The sequence below is a fragment of the Diospyros lotus genome, chromosome 11, assembly GCF_014633365.1.
Source record: "Diospyros lotus cultivar Yz01 chromosome 11, ASM1463336v1, whole genome shotgun sequence".
Lineage (NCBI taxonomy): Eukaryota > Viridiplantae > Streptophyta > Magnoliopsida > Ericales > Ebenaceae > Diospyros > Diospyros lotus.
In genome coordinates this window covers 24,669,481-24,687,428 of record NC_068348.1, presented here as the reverse complement: position 1 = coordinate 24,687,428, position 17,948 = coordinate 24,669,481, and the positions used below count along the sequence as shown (strand labels likewise).

Genomic DNA, 17,948 nt, shown 5'->3' with positions numbered 1-17,948 from the left:
ATGGTTAGAACAGAGGATCTCCGTTTCCTTCCAATTCCATGATGAAATGTAAACACACGGGTTTGAAATGAAAGTTTGGGCGATTAAATGTCAAGAGTACCTTTGCTCTAGTTTTAACCATCACCGGGATTAAACCCAAAACAAAGGGTATTCTTGACATTTCATCGATTCGGCCAATAAATTTAGTCAGTCTTGAAAAGCATCATTGTCAAGAAAGCAGTGATACTTTTGATGAAAACGCAGGCTGGGTGAAATATCAAGAAAACTCTTGCTTTGATTTAAACATTACGGATAGTTAAAATTAAAATAGGGGCCATGACTTTTAGTGGAGGTCACGACCCCCACTAAATATGGCAAACACTCCCACTAATTGTTTCAGTGGGAGTCAATTTGTGTTAGACGAAGTGTCGCTACAGAAATTATCATAAATTCAATTAGTGATAGTCAAGATTGTCCTCATCATTAAAGAGATAATATTAGTGAACGCCAAATATAGCCTCTACTAAAACTTATATTAGTAAAGTTCAAAGATAACCCCCACTAAAAATAATATTAATGAAAATGTATTGAAGCCTCCACTAAAACTCACCTTATTGTCCAATAAAAACAATTACCCTAAACCCTAAGCTTTCACTACGGCCTCTGCTAAAACTCATATTCATAGGAACCCTAAATAACCTTCACAAAAAGCAATATCAGTGGACCCCATTTGAAAACTCTACTAAAACTCAGATTAGTGGAGTCCAACCCCAATTTTCAATAAAAATAATATTAGTGGAGACTAGACCTGTAGTAAAACTCATATTAGTAGAGGTCAACTTTGATCTCCAGTAAAAATGATATTAGTGAAGACCATTGGCATCTTCCACTAAAAGTAGTTTAGTTTAACAGTGGCAATTTCAACCACCACTAAATATTCAATTAGTTGCCACAATACTTTATTAGTGAAGGTTGGAACCTCTACTAAAATTTAATTAGTAAGAACCTTGACCTCCATTAAAAGTTGCATCTTCACACAAATCAAAATAAATTTATTTTGTAAAACCACCTATAAAACAGACAATCAAACAAATAATGTGTAAAACAAAACCAAATAACTTGTCCATGATACTCATCAAACTTGTTTCATTCAAACGTAAACATCAAATCTCACCAAAAAATTCATATTAAGTAAAACAATATTCTCTTTCACATATAAAAGAAAATTTAATTTTTATCACGAATTAATATATTAGATATAATCTCTTCCAAAATATCATGGAGTTTTTATACCCCTCTTCATTTATTTTTTGGTCTTCTTCGTTTCTTTTCCGATCCCCTTCCACCACTTCTTTTAATTAGGTCACTTCTTGCTCTCATTACATTGTTTTGAAATATTCAATTGATCGAAAGCTCAACCCGTGTTGGAGGTTTCCAAAGATGGAACTAGGTGTTGGACCTAATCTGTAGCCCCGTACACACCCATGTCTTTCTTGACCACCAATTTGTGGAAAAAAAAGCTCCTTGTGTTGTCAGATCAGAAGACTATCCCTCAACTTGCCTGGAAAGTTAAAAGACAAAAAAAAACATAAATACACCCTATCAAATACAATACTAGTGTAACCCTTGTTACAATGATAACCTCGAATAACAAATAATATCAAACAATATATATGTTAATTGACTATATATGTTAATAGACTTTAGCTACCACACTAAAGCCACATACATGCCGATTTTTACACTTGTGTTCTGCTTCACTTTTGTACTTGTGGAAACCAAATAATCCTCTAAATGTCAATAAGACATGATGACAACCAACAAACATCGGAAAATTATCCACTTTAAAATCATTATAATCTAATATTTTCCTCTAGTTATAATCAATTAGAATTGTGCTCTACTTCTTCATTATGTCTTGTTCTCAACAAAGGATAATTTATTGTGGTTATCTTTAACGTTTTTGGTAAGTGTAATTATTGTGGTTATCTTCAAAATCTTATTTCTTAATTGTTTAATACTCTATATGACTAAAGAAAAACGAAACTAAGTAAAAATAAAGAATATAACATATTGCCACTACTTCTTGTGAGACCGCATCAACTGTTCTCCCATCTTTTAGTTTATGTGTCATGCAAAAAATCTCCCATCGATTTGGCTCCCAACCTTTTTTCTTCACCTAAATGAATGATTGAAAATGAATATATTAAAACTAATTCTAATGAACCCTCACAAATTTTTCAAAGACAATTGTGCCAAAAATAATCCTTAAAATATAAAATAGTTATAAGTAGAAGTACAAAAACAATGCTTAAAGTAAATACCTCCTTAGCTCATCTTGCATGGGCAAAACTCTTTGTACTTGTAGTTTTGCTCATCTTTTGTTTTGTTCTGTTATTCTTGTTCCATGCACATAAAGTCTATGTATAAACACAAATATATATATACAAAAAAAAGAACAAAAAAAAAAATTGAATAGAGACATACTTGATATTCTAGTGTACCCACCCAATAGACAAACTATATCCATTGGTCTCTATTGATATATTTAGAACATTTTGCAATCCTTTCTTCATCATTGATACAAAGGTCACAACGTTTTAATTTTAATTTATACCTGTGATTTGCGAACCTTTTTCCCATATTTTGAAATATCCATTTTTTCTATTCCCAGTCTCCTCAAATTGAAATATCCATTTTAACTTTAACAATGCATATTTAAGTTTGTGAATATAAAACTATAATTTAATTTTAATAATATACAATATTTATTCATACAAAAGATGTAGAAAGAGATATATATAAATTAGCTAAAACAAGAGAAAGAAAAACAAGGGATCTAAACCAAGTGAAATGCATAAAAGATGAAACTAAAATGTATTAGTGAATGAGGGAGCGATTAAGGAGAGATGGAATGAGTATTTCACAAAATTATTCAATGATGGTGGGGACACAAGAGTTAGGTTGGGACATCTTAGTAACTTCGAAGGGAACATGATCTATATATTTTATCGACGCATAAGTTAAAAAGAAAAGCATTAAAAAAGATGAAAATCATAAAGCGGTGGGACCAGATAATATACCAATAGAAGCATGGAAATACATGAGAGAAGAGGGCATCTCATGGCTAACGAAATTATTTAACGTGATTCTTAAATCAAAAAAGATGTCAGATGAGTGGAGGAAGAGTACTTTATTTCCTATATACAAGAACAAAAGAGATGTTCAAAACTATAAAAATTGCATAGGAATTAATTTAATGATAAAAATCTGGGAAAGAGTAATAGAGTTAGGGGTGAGCAAAAGTTCGGTTAAACCGAACCAAACCAAAAAGTTTGGTCGGTTCGGTTCGGTTTTTCAAAAAGAGCGGTTCGGTTCAATTATATTTTTCTTTAAAAATTGGTCATTCGGTTCATTTCAGTTATTTTGATAAAAATACTCAAAAAACCGAACTGAACCGAACGTAGCAAATAACCCCTGGTGAACCGAATTGGCCACACCCCCTCATACCAACCGAACTGGCCACACCCCCCTCATACCAACCGAACTGCCCCCCCTCACTCGAGCGCGACACCCCATAGGCCTGTCTTTGTTCTTCATTCTTCTCTCTCTTTCTCTCTCTATCTATCTCTCTCTCGCGTCTAGCCATTTCATCTTCTCTTCTCTTCGAGTTTGAGTTCACAGATCTAGTGATGGCGAATACGAAGATGAAGGCGAAGGTGAAGATGAAGGCTCTTCGATAACGATAGCGAAGACGAAGGCTCTTTGATGCTTCGTAGATTAGGCACTGGCCGAAGGCTTTTCGTCTTCATCTCTTCACTTGTTCTCTCTCCCTCCACCATCCGTCGCCATGACCAATGGCGAAGAAGAAGACAAAGGCCGGTGATCTAGACGAAGACTACACTGATGGTTTTTTGGTAAGTTTGCCGGCTATTTCTCTTTTACATTGAAATTTTGAAACCTAGATCTACTAAAATCCCACCATTAGATGCTTTTAGTTTCGGGGTATGTAGGTCACTGTAGTTGGGGGAATCCGATGATCGATTCCGACCATCAGAATCGCCGACCAGCTAGGTGGCCGGCAGCAACAACAAACCTGGTCTCTTGGTCATTTTTGTCTTCCAATTCGATTTTTGGTTCAGTTCAGTTAGCACGGATTAGGATTCAGTTAGTTCAGTTTATTGGGGTCAGTCAGTCAGTTTGGTTCGGTTATTGCATATGGTTTGGTTTGATTCAGTTCATAATTTTTGGATGGTTCGGTTATAACTTATTGCACACCCCTAAATAAAGTAGAGGCTCAGAAAAGAAACAGACGTCTCGAAAAATCAGTTTGGTTTCATGCTTGGTAGATCAACAATGGAAGCTATATACCTACTGAGGTGCCTAATGGAAAGGCATCGCGATCTTCAGAAGGACCTGCATATGGTGTTTATAGATCTAGAAAAGCCTATGATAGGGTCTCTAGAGAAGTATTATAGAGGGTTTTAGAGAAGAAAGGAATTTGAATACACCATAAGAACTTTGACTTTTAGTGGCGGCCAGGACTGTCACTAAAAGTTTTAGTGGCTGCCGAATTGGTCGTCACAAGCTGTCACTAAAAAGTTTGTCACAAATAGTATTAGTGGCGATTATTGGCTAACCATCACTAAAAATACCCTTTTAGTGGCGACCGAATGTGACAGTCACAAAAATTTTTTTAGTGACAACCACAGTCGTTCACCACTAATGTCATTTTTTGTGACGGTCATGGTCGTCACAAGTAATGACTTTTCAGTGACGGCCACCATTGTCATAAGTAATGACTCTTCAGTGATGGCCACCGTTATCACAAGTAATGAATTTTTTGTGACAACTTTGCTAATTGTCACAAATGATAAAGTTTTAGTGATAGTTTTGGCTGCCACAAAATGAACGTTTTTTAGTGACCACATTATATTGGTTGTCACAAAAAGTGTTTGATATATATTTTTAGTGAGAGCCATGGCTGCCACAAAAGAAGACATTTTTAGTGACCACTTTTTGTTGGCCGTCACAAAAAGTTATTTTTATAAAATTTTTCCACAATCCACTACTTGTTTTTCTATATTTTAAACTCTATTAATTTAATACATTGCAACCAAAATAAACACCATTCTAATCATTAAGAAACTTCAAAAAACAACTCTAATCAATTAGTAATTGAGTAGCACTTTACATTTACATTGTCATTAAAAAAAGACATCTAGCACTTTACATCAAAAAAAGACATCAAACAATTAAGTCTAGTCAATTGTTATTTCTAATCCTTCCAGCCCTAACATCTTCCATAAAAGGTTCAAAAATTAATTTTCTTTCTTCGACTTGGTCCAATTTTGTCGACAACGCTTCATTTTTCTCTTTCAAAAGTTGCATTTCATTTTTTAAACCATTATTATATTGTCGCATTTGTTCTAGTTCTGTAATGAGCTCATGACGAGATAGAATCTTTCCAAGGATAGAAGAAGGAGTTGGTCTGAATCCATACCCATGAACACGTCCATGTCTTTCTCTTCCCATTATTTCAGAGAAAATTTCATTTTCATCATTAACTTGAGAAGATTCTTCCTCAGTTTTTTGGATTACTAAAGATTGAATTTTGTCCTGAAATTTGATAATAAATAAAATAGATATGTTGTAATATAATACTAAAATATATATCACAATAACAACATAAACTACTTAAAATAAAATTTACCACTATTTCTTTTGACGTGAAATCAACCATTGATCAATCTTTTTTCTTGTAAAAATCCCAATGCCACTCTATTGGAAAATTTATGATGATCTTAATATACTTTTTTACAAGATAACCACAAATATGGGGTCAAGCTCTGGGACAAACTTAAATTTCCAATAAAATAAAAGTAAACAAAAGAAAGATGAAAAATGGAAGAAATACGAGGAGGAGAGAAGAGAGATAAAAGCAAATGACATAAATGGCTAATAAGAGAAAATCTATGGTCAACTTCCCATGCTTAATGAGGTATAATGGACATAAATACCATCTCATGCTAAATCTTAAATAACATAAAATTCCCCAAAACCAACAAGAATTTAATGTGATCAACTTCTCCTAACCCCATGTAATGAGGTATAATGAACATATATACCCTCCCATGCTAAATCTTAAATAACATAAGATTCCCCAAAACGAACAAGAAATTAATTGAACTGAATATCTATCTTCATTTGAAATACCATGGTAAGAGCCAAATTTTGTTAGAGGTGCTTGCTTAGTGTATCATTAGAATGGGATACAATGGCTTTACACAAGATATGGTGATACAGGACTGCAGATGCAAAAAGTTGAAGAATAAGAGAAGAAAATGGGGGAAGATGGATAAGAAGAAGAATTATAGGGGAGGGAACCCCAGAGAGAGAGAGAGAGAGAATTTAGTATTCTTATTCAAAATCAATAACCTCAACAATTTATAGGCTAAAACTAAAAGATAAATATTCTAGTTAAAAGTATCCAAGGGAAAAAATAAAAGCTAAAAAATCTAAAATCTAAATAAAATAAAATAAATCAAAAACTAAATTCACTCAATATCATGTTTCTTTACAAGAAATGCCATCCATGGTAATCACATGCACTTGTACCTTATAAAGAACAAATTCACTCTATATCATAGATTTTTTCTACAGAAAATACCATGAAATGCAAGTTCTAACCAAAGCTGGTAACTATTGACATGCCTCAAATCCAAGAAAAAGATCTCTATAACGAAACATTGGGTCTTGCACCAGAAAATTCCAATAATAAGATGACTGATAGCTTCAAACTCAAAAGAGAAAGCATTCATATTAAACATCATCTCTAAACTTGAGCATTCAAAATCATAACAAAATTTATTTAAATCTCTTTACACATTAACTTCATTTTTTGAACAAGATCTATAGAACATAGCTAAATTATACATAGGATCTTCCATGTTCTCATATGCTCCCTCAGATTTGCTCCGGGAAGATAGAAACCTGGAACCAACTTAAAGAGGCACAGGATTCATTCCCACATCATTCCAACACAGTGACACCATTTTCGAATGAATAATTCCAACAAAATCGCTTCACGTGGTTCAAATCAAACTAAATAAATTCTAATTCACAAATCATTTTCATATAATAATCCGATACCAATAATGTTAACAAATAACTATTAGGTAAAATAATGTTGGACAAATAAAAAACAAAATCTATTCAACTAAAACACTGTAACAAAATACAAAATTTGTTCTCTACTATAACAAAATCAGAGATAGATCTGCTGGAGCTGGAGGCCGCAATGGAGATGGAGACGACTACGGTGTTGAGGCAACGGATGGGACAACGGCGTTGAGGTAGCAGATGCGGCGAAAGCCGCGACAGTGTTGAGACAACAAGGAGGCTGTGACGGAGCCGAAGCTGGAGCTGGAGACGGAGAAGGAGATAGAGGCAAGATGCTGCGACAAAAGAGAAGGAGGCGATGGGGAATGAATAAGGCAGGAGAGAAGGAGATAAAGAGAGAGATGGAGATGGAGGAAAATGGAGGCAGGAGAGATGAGGGTAATAAAAAAGATATTTTTATTTATTTTTAAAGTTTTATAAATAATTTTAAAATTTAAAAGTTATTTTTAAAATTTTGTTTATATTTTGAAAGAAAAAAATAAATAAAATATATTTTTTTGTTTTTGTAAATTTTAAATATTTTTCAAACTTTTGTTTATATTTTAAAGGAAAAGAAAAATAAACAAAATATCTTTTTCTTTTTTTGTAAATTTTTTAGTAGTAAAAAATATACTTTTAAGAATATTGAAAGAAGAATGAAATAAAAAACATACTTTATTTTTAATTATTAATTATACTTTATATTTCAAGAATATAAAAATATACTTTTTCAAAATAAGTATATTATTAATAATTAATTATAAAAGTATATTAAAATAAAAATATACTTTTTAAGAATATCAAAAGAAGAATGTTATTAAAAAATAAAAACATAATAGAAGATTGTTATTAAAAATAAAAATGTTTTTTTATTAATTATTAATTATATTTTATATTATTGTACTTTTCTGTATTAATATATAATTCACTTTTAGTAATTGTCAAAACTAGCCGCCACAAATAAGTATATTAAAATTATGCCAAAAGCTTTTAGTCGCCATCATGTGTGGTTGTTATAAATAATCCACCTTTAGTGGCTATCACATTATGCTATCACAAATACTCATCTTTTAGTGGCCACAAACCCTATCCCTCATAAATAAGTATAATGACTCAAACCTATTTTCCAAGCTTTTAGTGGCGGCCACTTCTAGTCATCACAGATAATATACTTTAGTGACTGCTAATTCTGGCCGTCACAAATAATGAACTTTTAATGGTTGCCTTTAGCTGTCGTCACAAATAAACTTGTTAGAGCGAGTTCTACATTTCGAAACTTTTAGTGGCTGCCATATTTGATTGTCACAAATACTCAACCTTTAGTGGCCGTCATTTGTGGCTGTCATTAATAATGTACTATTGGTGGTCGCCTATCTCGACCCTTACAAATAAGGTTGCACAAATCACCTTGTTTTTTGTTACAAATAATCCACTTTTAGTGGTCGTTATCGATGGACGTCACTAATAATGTATTATTGGTGGCCGCTCATCCCAACCCTCACAAATAAGCTTGCACAAATAACATTGGTTATAAATAATCCACATTTAGTGACCGTCACAAATAATTTACTTTTAGTGACCACCATACGTGGCCGTCACTATTAGAAATGATCCATCTTTAGTGACCGCCACACATAGCCGTCACAAATAATCCATTTTTAATGGCCGCCATCGACGGTTGTCACAAATATGCTGGCTGAGGAACCACCCCATCTCTAATCTTTTAGTGGTTGTCAAACATGATCGTTATAAATAATTCACTTTTAATGGCCGAGTGGATCATCAGACCTTCCGCTTTACAACTTTCCATCCTTTCGCCCAAACGTTGAGTCGATTATCCGACCTTTCGCTTTACAACTTTCCGTCGTTTCAAAACTGGGGATTGGGACTTTCAAAGTTGCCGCGCCTTCTCAATCTCTAGGCCACTACAAGACGAGTATACACGAACCAGGTTCGTCTTGCTATCGCCCTTGAGACGTGCAAGTTGGAAAGTGTAGGAATTTTACGCTCTCTGGAATTGTAGAAAAAGAACTTGTAAATAGTTACTAGATAGTGGTGGCCTTACGGTATATTCTAGTTAAAACCCTATGATGAAAGAGGCACAAAGGTTCCTTTTCACTTGAAAATTTAGGAGCTGTTTATTTTTCCAAGCTTCCTTGTTGTAATTGAGTGATTCGTCCCTCCAATCAAGTGTGAGGCTCAGTCAAATTGAGTGATTCTGCCATTAACAACATTGAACGGAATCATTGCCCTGAGTTGCGTGAGTTTTGGATAATTACCCCCATTTGTTGGCTAAAACCCCCATTGGTTGCTGACTATTTGATTGACACTCCACTGAGATTCACTTAACAAGCTTCAAAAGCAATAAAAAGAAGACTATTTTAAGCAAGCACGAAGACTTTAATGTCCTTGTATACCCACTTGATAGAAATTGATTGGAACTGCTTTAGACTTTTGTTCACTGTCTCCTTTCAACTCCGTGTCATTGCAGGAATTGCAACATCCAGAGTATGTGACCATTTGACTAGTTAATGCCCTTGACTAAGGGCTAGCCAATCCATCTATTGTCCAATTGCTGGGGAAAAATAGGAGGATCTGTGTTAGTAGATACTACAAACTCTTGTGCTGTTCAAGGATCTATCCTTCAAAGGACTGTATGTTTATATTTACAGTCAGAAACGTCAGTCAAGTAGGAAGGGCAAGAAAAATATATCATGAAATATGGGATGCACAAATGTTCTTCATCACTTGACCGGAATCTTGCTATACATGGTTGCACATACTAGTGAACAATGGCATTGGCAAAGGCAAAAATTGTTTCATTGACCCCGGCCTTTGGGTCTTTAGGCTTTTGTCATATTCTGCCAACTCAAATAACTGCACTTTATAATAACACCACCAGTTTAAGAAGCCACTCACAATTTAAAAGGGAAGCACATATAGGATAACTGATATTCGAACATTGAAATAGCATCTTATGGTCTCCAGTCATGTCCTTCAACTTTTACACCAAAATGATGCAACCTGAAACATGGGTCTTCATTTCCTTTCTGTTTCTTTTCTTCAGATTTTGCACTTCCATTGATACCTTAACTTCAAGCCAAGCCATCAAGGACGGTGACCTTTTGGTATCAACGGGTGAGACCTTTGCACTTGAGTTTTTTAGTCCTGGAAATTCTGGAAATAGGTATGTAGGAATATGGTACAAGAAGATATTAGGACAAACCATAGTTTGGGTTGCAAATAGAAACAATCCAATCAAGGATACCACTGGAGTTCTGTCCATCAACAAAGATGGAGATCTCGTCATCTACAGTAATAACCAAAGTGTTCCATTTTGGCAGACAAATATTTCCACAGCAAGAACAGCAAGCAGAAGCTATTCAACTCAACTCCTTGACTCTGGAAATTTGGTGTTGTTTCGAGGTGATAAGGCAAGTAGACTTATTGTGTGGCAAAGCTTTGATTATCCCACACATGTTTTCCTACCAAAAATGAAACTGGGGCTCGACCGTAAGACTGGTTTAGACTGGTTCTTGACATCTTGGAAGTCGCCTGACGACCCAAGCGCTGGGGAATATTCTTATAGAATGGATCCAAAAGGCTTGCCTCGGTTAGTCTTGCTCAAGGGCTCGACCCCTAGATGGCAAGCTGGGCCATGGATCAATAATAATTTTAATGGCATACCAGTGTCTGCTAGCGCTCACTCCGCATCCAGTACCAATTATATTGACAATAGTGATGAACTCTCTGTGATGTATGATTTCAATGCCTCTGTTGTGTATATAACATACCTGGATGAGTCTGGTTTTGTAGGCAGTACATGGAATCATGACAATGAATGGAACCTAATTTGGTCAGCCCCCAAAGATCAGTGTGACTATTATGGCCACTGCGGTGCATATGGTATTTGTGATCCAAACAATGGGTTTGCGTTTGAGTGCTCATGCCTCCCGGGATATGAACCCACATCTGCACGTGATTGGTATTCAGGAGATGGTTCCGCTGGGTGCACGAGGAAGCGCACGGAAGATCACATGTGTGGTCATGGAGAAGGGTTTGTCAAAATTACAAATGCAAAGGTTCCCAATACCTTGGAGGCACAATTAGCAATGAACTTGAAGGTGGAAGAGTGCGAGCATGCGTGTTTGGGAAATTGTTCTTGCTTGGCTTACGCAAGTGGAGACAAGGGCGAGTGTTTGACATGGTATGGGGATTTGATGGACACAAGAAGGTTCTCCTATGGGGGTCTAGACTTGTATATACGGGTAGATGCTATTGAATTAGGTATGTTATTTAGTTTGTACTTTATTTTTAGGAAATAGTATTATTCTAAATTTAGTTATTTTTGTTTATCTAATACAATTATTTTCAAACCTAGTTCAAACCCTTTTCAACTATTGACAATTAACCCTTTTCCTTTATTGGATCACAACTCCTGTCTGGTTTTTTAGAACATTACTTCTTGTATCATTTATCTAGTTCACAACCAAAGCCTAAAAGAACGTGTTTGGGAGTTGTCCATTAACTTTTGGTGGAATTACCTGCTCTAAATGTAGTTTATTTGATTTCATTCCTACTGCCCAGGAAAAAAAAAGAAAAAAAGATTTTAAGTTTTCTGATTCTGGTGTCTTCACAATATTTCATTGATAAAAAAGGGTCTTTGAGCATGCCACAGAGCCCTCCCATGCTTTTCATCTGCTCTTTTTAGAAGCCTTCCAGTATCATCTACTGCATGGGTGATTCCTATAATTGTGTCTTGTGAATCCCTGGCCATGGTTGTCTTCTTTGCAGCTCAACACTTGAAGAAGCCCCACAACTTGCACGGCAAGAAGATGGCCATTGTGGTAACTTCTGTTATTGTGATGTTATTGCTGAGCGTTTCCTTAGTATGCTGGTTGGTTAAAAGAAAAACAAAAGGTAAATAAAATAATTTCTATTAATTCCTGCCTCCCCACTTTATTATTGTTTCAGTCTTTTATCTTTTTCTGTATTTCCACTATTTTCTTTTGATGAACAATTTATACCAAGTCAAAGCAATAATTTACACTCCATAGTTGTAATAAGATATTATTTCTTTTGTGCTTGCATACCAACATCAATGAGAAATTATGGCACTAGTTCTTTTGCCTGCACACAAACATCAATGAGAAACACAGCACTTATATAGAAGTAACAAATAATTTTTCTGAATTTTGTGATAACAGATATAGGATCCAACATTCAAGCCAGTGATAAAGAAAATCTAGAATTGCCCATATTTGATATAGTGGAAATTGAAGGGGCAACTAACAAGTTTTCTGATGATAATATAATTGGACAAGGTGGCTTTGGGCTTGTTTACAAGGTAAGTATAATACATTAGTATACCATTTTAGTGGACAAATGAGGTCCCTACATACTCAAGAATAGAAAGCTGTAACCTTTAGCATCAAGTTCCAATGAATGTTATGTGATTATCATAGGGACTTCTGTCAACTGGAAAGGAAATAGCTGTCAAACGACTCGCAATCAACTCCAAACAAGGTCTTGATGAATTCAAAAATGAGGTTATTTTGATCACCAAACTTCAACATCGTAATGTGGTGAGGCTTTTGGGGTGTTGCATCAATGGTGAAGAAAGAATGTTAATTTACGAGTACATGGCCAATGGGAGCTTGGATTCCTTCATTTTTGGTTCGCTCTCCTTACCTTCCTTTATGTGTTTTTTCGAATTTGTTTTTGATGTGGAAGGTCATGGGTTTGACTGTTGGAGAACTGCTTATTTGCCAAAAAAACAAGGGAAAGGCTGTATACAAATAAAATCCTCTCCAGACTCTCGTGAAGTTGGGGACTTCATGCACTGGGCACTCTTTTTTAATAAATTAATGATCATTGTACTGACCCCACTTAGTGGGAGTAAGGCTTGTGATGATATTATTGTTGGTCTATTGAGATCATTATTGAAGGTCCCTATTCAATGCAGGTCTTGCAAACACAAGAAGTAAATCTCTCGGGTGGAGGCGGCGTTTGGATATTATTGTGGGGATTGCACAAGGGCTTCTTTATCTTCATCGTGATTCAAGATTGAGAGTAATTCATAGAGATCTCAAAGTCAGCAACATACTACTTGATGATGATTTGAATCCTAAGATTTCAGATTTTGGAATTGCGAGGGCTGTTGGAGGGGATCAATCTACTGCAAAAACAAGAAGGGTTGTTGGAACTTAGTATGTGACCAATGCTCTTTGCCCTTATCCGGGTTTAGCTATTAAACGTGACCTAATTGCATCTCTAATCATCTTGCATTAATTTTTAGCTCCTTTGATAATTACATGCAGTGGTTACATGTCTCCAGAGTATGCTATAGATGGCATTTTTTCAATGAAATCAGATATCTTTAGCTTTGGAGTCATGGTTTTGGAAATATTGAGTTGCAAAAGGAACAGACAGTTCCATCATCCCGACCATGATTTTAACCTTCTTGGGCATGTAAGTTCATGAACAAACATACCGTTTTTACTTTCTCCTGTTCTCCAGTTGTTAATTTTATCTTTCTTATTAGTAGTTGATTTCTTTGACGTGATATCAGGCTTGGAAACTTTGGATTGAAGGAAAGGCCTCTGAGCTATTAGACCCTCAGGTTGAGGGCTCAATTCCAATGTCAGAGATATTGAGGTGCATGCAGGTTGGTCTTCTATGTGTGCAGAAATGCCCTAAAGACAGACCGACCATGTCAACTGTGCTCTTAATGTTGATTACCGAGACTATAGTCCTACCCCAGCCCAAGCAACCAGGGTTTTATATGGAGAGGATACCTGAGGATACATTTCATCTGATGGCTGAAAGCATGTCCAGCGCCAATGAGGTGACCGTGACACGACTAGAGGCCCGCTAAAACGAGTGCGATTTTGTTCACCCTAGGGTGACTTTACCCTAGGGGTAAAAAAGTCATTTTGGACCTCTCTCTCTATCACACCCTTTCACTCTCCCCTTTCTCTCCTTCCTCCAGCCGCTGACTCACCGACCACCGTCTCGCCGCTGCTCGCCAACCCGCCGCCTCGCCTCACCATTTCTCTCTCCTCTATCTCTTTCCTCCTGCCGCTCTGCCTTGCCTTGCTGCTGCGCAACGACGAGGTGAGGCAATGAGTCAGTGGCGGGAGGAAGGAAAGAGAGGAGAGAGAAATGGGGTGATGGTATGGAGGGAGAGCAAAATGACGCTTTTACCCCAGGGTGAACAAAATTGCACCCCGCCAAAACACCTCATTGTATGTACCTGTAAATAGTGAAGAACGATGTCATACAGTGCCTCAGCTGCATTACCCAAAAATTAACTTAGGTATATGTTTCCCCTATCATTAAAATACATGATTGTATTGAAAACTCTTGTAAACTCGCCTTTTTGTTTCTTCCTCTGGTATATAGAGCAGTGCTTTGCTGATAAAAAGAACTATTGACTTCATATGTTCAGCCTAAAAATCATGTATAAGTTAAATTTTAGCTATAACACTTGTACTTGCGCATAAATTTTGTATGGATTAGCTCCTTTCTTGTTAGAATTCCATTTTTGTGATGAATTCATTGACTCATGGAAGGTTCTTTTGATTCATTTGCTGAAGAACATTTCCGTCCTTTTCTTTATCTTTTTGTAACTAATTTTCTGTTATCTCTTCTTCTTCTTGCTGCAGTTCCATGCGCATCAGTTTAGAGAATGAACTTTTCATTCAGTTTAAGTAGTCTGGACCAAGACATTCCCAAATGCAAATACGCCTTCAAAGTCCATGTCATGGCCGGGCTCTGTTCCTATATTGAGGTGCATGCAGGTTAGGGAATGAACTTTTCATTCAGCTCAAGTGGTCTGGACCAAGACATTCCCAAATGCAAATACGCCTTCAAAGACCATATCATGGGCTCTGCGCCTAGATTCAAATGAAGCAGTGGGTCAGCCTTTAAATTTTTTATTCACATGGTGGCATGGTCTCTTCTCCCATCAAGATTTATTTATTTTTTTTAGAATAAGCTTACATAAATTTTTGTGTGCTTGCTTAATATAATTTTTAAGATATTACACGTGTTCAAGTTTACCATCAATAAACGTATTAGCCAAAAAAATTCAGAGAAAAGTTAATGAAAAACTTTTAAGCATGAGACAGAATATAATGACTTTAAAAAAGATATTATGGTGGATAGATATATATCATTATTTTTTTAATCCATATATTTTTAGGTTTTGATGGTAGCGGTGTGGGAGGTGGGATTATTTTTGCAATAATAGTACTACAATAACACCAAGTCAACTTAAGAATATTTGTGGACTTAGTCAAGAGTTATTTTAGTAGTCCTTTAATAATATAAATAAATATTAAAAAAATATTTAAAATTTAATTTTCTTATTTTTTTAGATATAAAATTATTAATTAAATTTTTATATTCAATTTTAGAAAAAAAAAATTTAATTTGATAATATAGTCAAATTATTTAATCTTTTTGTGTCATAGTTAAACGTAAATAAAATTTTATTAATTTTAATTTAAAAAAAATCTGTCAAAATTAGAATAACAAGAATGGTTAAGAGTATTTTATAAGGCATTCATATATTTAAAAAAGAATTTACTTTTTTTTATGGAACAACAAAATAAATAAAACATAAACTTAAACAAAAAAACCATCACAGAATAGAATTTTAAAGTATAAGAGGCTCATTTTTTTGGGGACTCTAGACATAAGCTTTAGTGGCCTATGCCTTGAGCTGGTCCTAGCTAACACTCAATTTTGACATTATTAGAATTAACAATATTAATAAAATTGACATTAATTTATGAAGAAATACTTTTAATTCCTTGAAAAAGTGTTGCAAATTTGATTAGTATCATAATTGAGTGTCAGCTAATAAATGAATTCTTCTAATAAACTATATTCATAAAAGTATCTATATTTATCAAATATATTATTTTATTAAGTTGAATTATATTCATCTAATAAATTATAGATATAACATATTTTTTATATATATATATACACATTATAGGGTCCTAGAAATAGAAACGAACCCAAGCCTTGATCTAGTAGTAGTTCTCTGAAATTTGACTCACTTGTCTAATAGAGAGCACTGCATGTGATTTTTCTAACCCTAATTATTACTATCTCATCTAAATTTATCCTACAATTTTTTCACTTTTTTGTTCTATTTCTAATAATAATTGTAACGATCCATTAGTGGGTCTAGGCGTTATTGGTAATTTATTTCAGGTATTTGAGTTTTGCTCTAATTAATTGTTGAAAATAATTTATGTGTTGATAAGAAGCAATTAATGAAAATAATAATTTTGTGCGATGATAAATGTAAGTGAAATTAAAAATTTATAAGCCCATATAAATGGAGTTTAAATGTATAAAAGAGTCCAAAATTGTGGGCTAAATGGGCTTGGGGCCTAATATGAATTGACTCTTGTTTTGGGCTTAGGCCGTGTAGGTATTTGTAAGAACTCATATTTTGGTGAGATTGCCACATAATTTCGATAAGTTTAGAATGCTAAAAAATTGGCTTGATAACAGTGATAAGTATCGAATTGACTGCAGAAAATGCCTTGAAGTGAAATTGTCTAAAGAAAATCACATGATCTCGATGAGCGTTCCGAGATAAGATTTATTATAACACCCCGTATCGAGCGATAAGAAGAACCGGAATAACTTATCCTGATGGATCTACACGAATTTTTCAGAGGGATCACCCATCCTTGGATTACCCCAGATCTAACACGCTTAACTTGGGAGTTCTTTGCCAACATTCAGCCCAAAAGGTATCCAGCTGGTGTTGTTTCCTTCCTTACCTATTCTCGATATATACTACACTTCTTTGGGCTCTTGGGGTATTACATTATCCCCCCCTTAAGCACATGACGTCCTCGTCATGAGACCTTACAACCGATCCCAGATCTCCCCCGATGCATGGCCGATGTGGGATTTTCCTAAGGTGCCTACATGCACCCCCTTTAGGGACTCAGCGTTCTCGCTGAGGTTTGCCCCATCGCTGCGCTTAGAGGCTCGGGAGTTGACTCTAATACCACCTGCAACACCCCGTATCGAGTGATAGGAATGACCAAAACAACTTACCCTGATGGACCTACGCGAACTTCCCAAGGGGCTCACCCATCCTTGGATTACCCCAGATCAAACACGCTTAACTTGGGAGTTCTTTACCAATATTCATCCCAAAAGGTATCCAGCTGGTGTTGTTTCCTTCCTTACTTATTTTCGATATATACTACACTTCTCTGGACTCTTAAGGTATTACATTTATAGTATCAAAAGAAATCGAATCAGAAACGATTTTCGGTACAACTAAAATACAACTACTATTTAGGTTGCAAAATTGAATCATTGTAGGAGACTCTCGGGAAGTCATCAGAACCTTCAGGAGGTTTCAATTTTCGTAATGAGCAACCCTTCAGTAGTTTTGGAATAAAACGATAGCCCAGTGAGGATACTGGGACAGAGTCGTCATTATCTAGTAAACTTGGATTATTAATTTTGCGTTTTCGGTATTATAATGCAATTATGCAAATTAATTTGAGGATTAAGGGCATAGTTGCAATTAGGGAATTGCACAAGTGTAATAAAGATGAAATTTGGGGTTTAATGTGTAATTTTTCTTACTTTAAAGTGTGATATATAGTTATATATATATATCTAGGCGTACTCAGGCACGCAATGGCCACGCCTCTGCAACCCGAAAGTTCTTCTGTAAGTTTTGAAGATTTTGCATGCCAAGTTTGCTAGAGTGGTGTCCAAGCTTCCTTAGCTATAAATAGGAAGAAGAATCGGAGAGC

The 17,948-nt window shown here is 35.2% G+C and overlaps 1 protein-coding gene across 9 annotated transcripts in view; it reads left to right on the top strand.

The window, feature by feature from the left end:
• The window catches only part of LOC127813645 (G-type lectin S-receptor-like serine/threonine-protein kinase SD1-1), an 86,205-nt gene extending 71,282 nt beyond the window's left edge, over positions 1-14,923 (top strand). The window contains exons 1-8 of one of the 9 annotated variants that reach the window (XM_052354717.1): positions 8,906-9,091; positions 9,632-11,427; positions 11,935-12,060; positions 12,348-12,487; positions 12,606-12,816; positions 13,106-13,349; positions 13,461-13,611; positions 13,712-14,768. In XM_052354717.1, coding sequence (XP_052210677.1) covers positions 10,131-11,427; positions 11,935-12,060; positions 12,348-12,487; positions 12,606-12,816; positions 13,106-13,349; positions 13,461-13,611; positions 13,712-14,017 — 2,475 coding nt within the window. In that variant the 5' untranslated portion in view covers positions 8,906-9,091; positions 9,632-10,130 and the 3' untranslated portion in view covers positions 14,018-14,768. The other 8 variants (XR_008026162.1, XM_052354722.1, XM_052354720.1 and 5 more) reach the window with 8 other exon arrangements.
• The last annotated feature ends 3,025 nt before the right edge of the window (positions 14,924-17,948 follow it).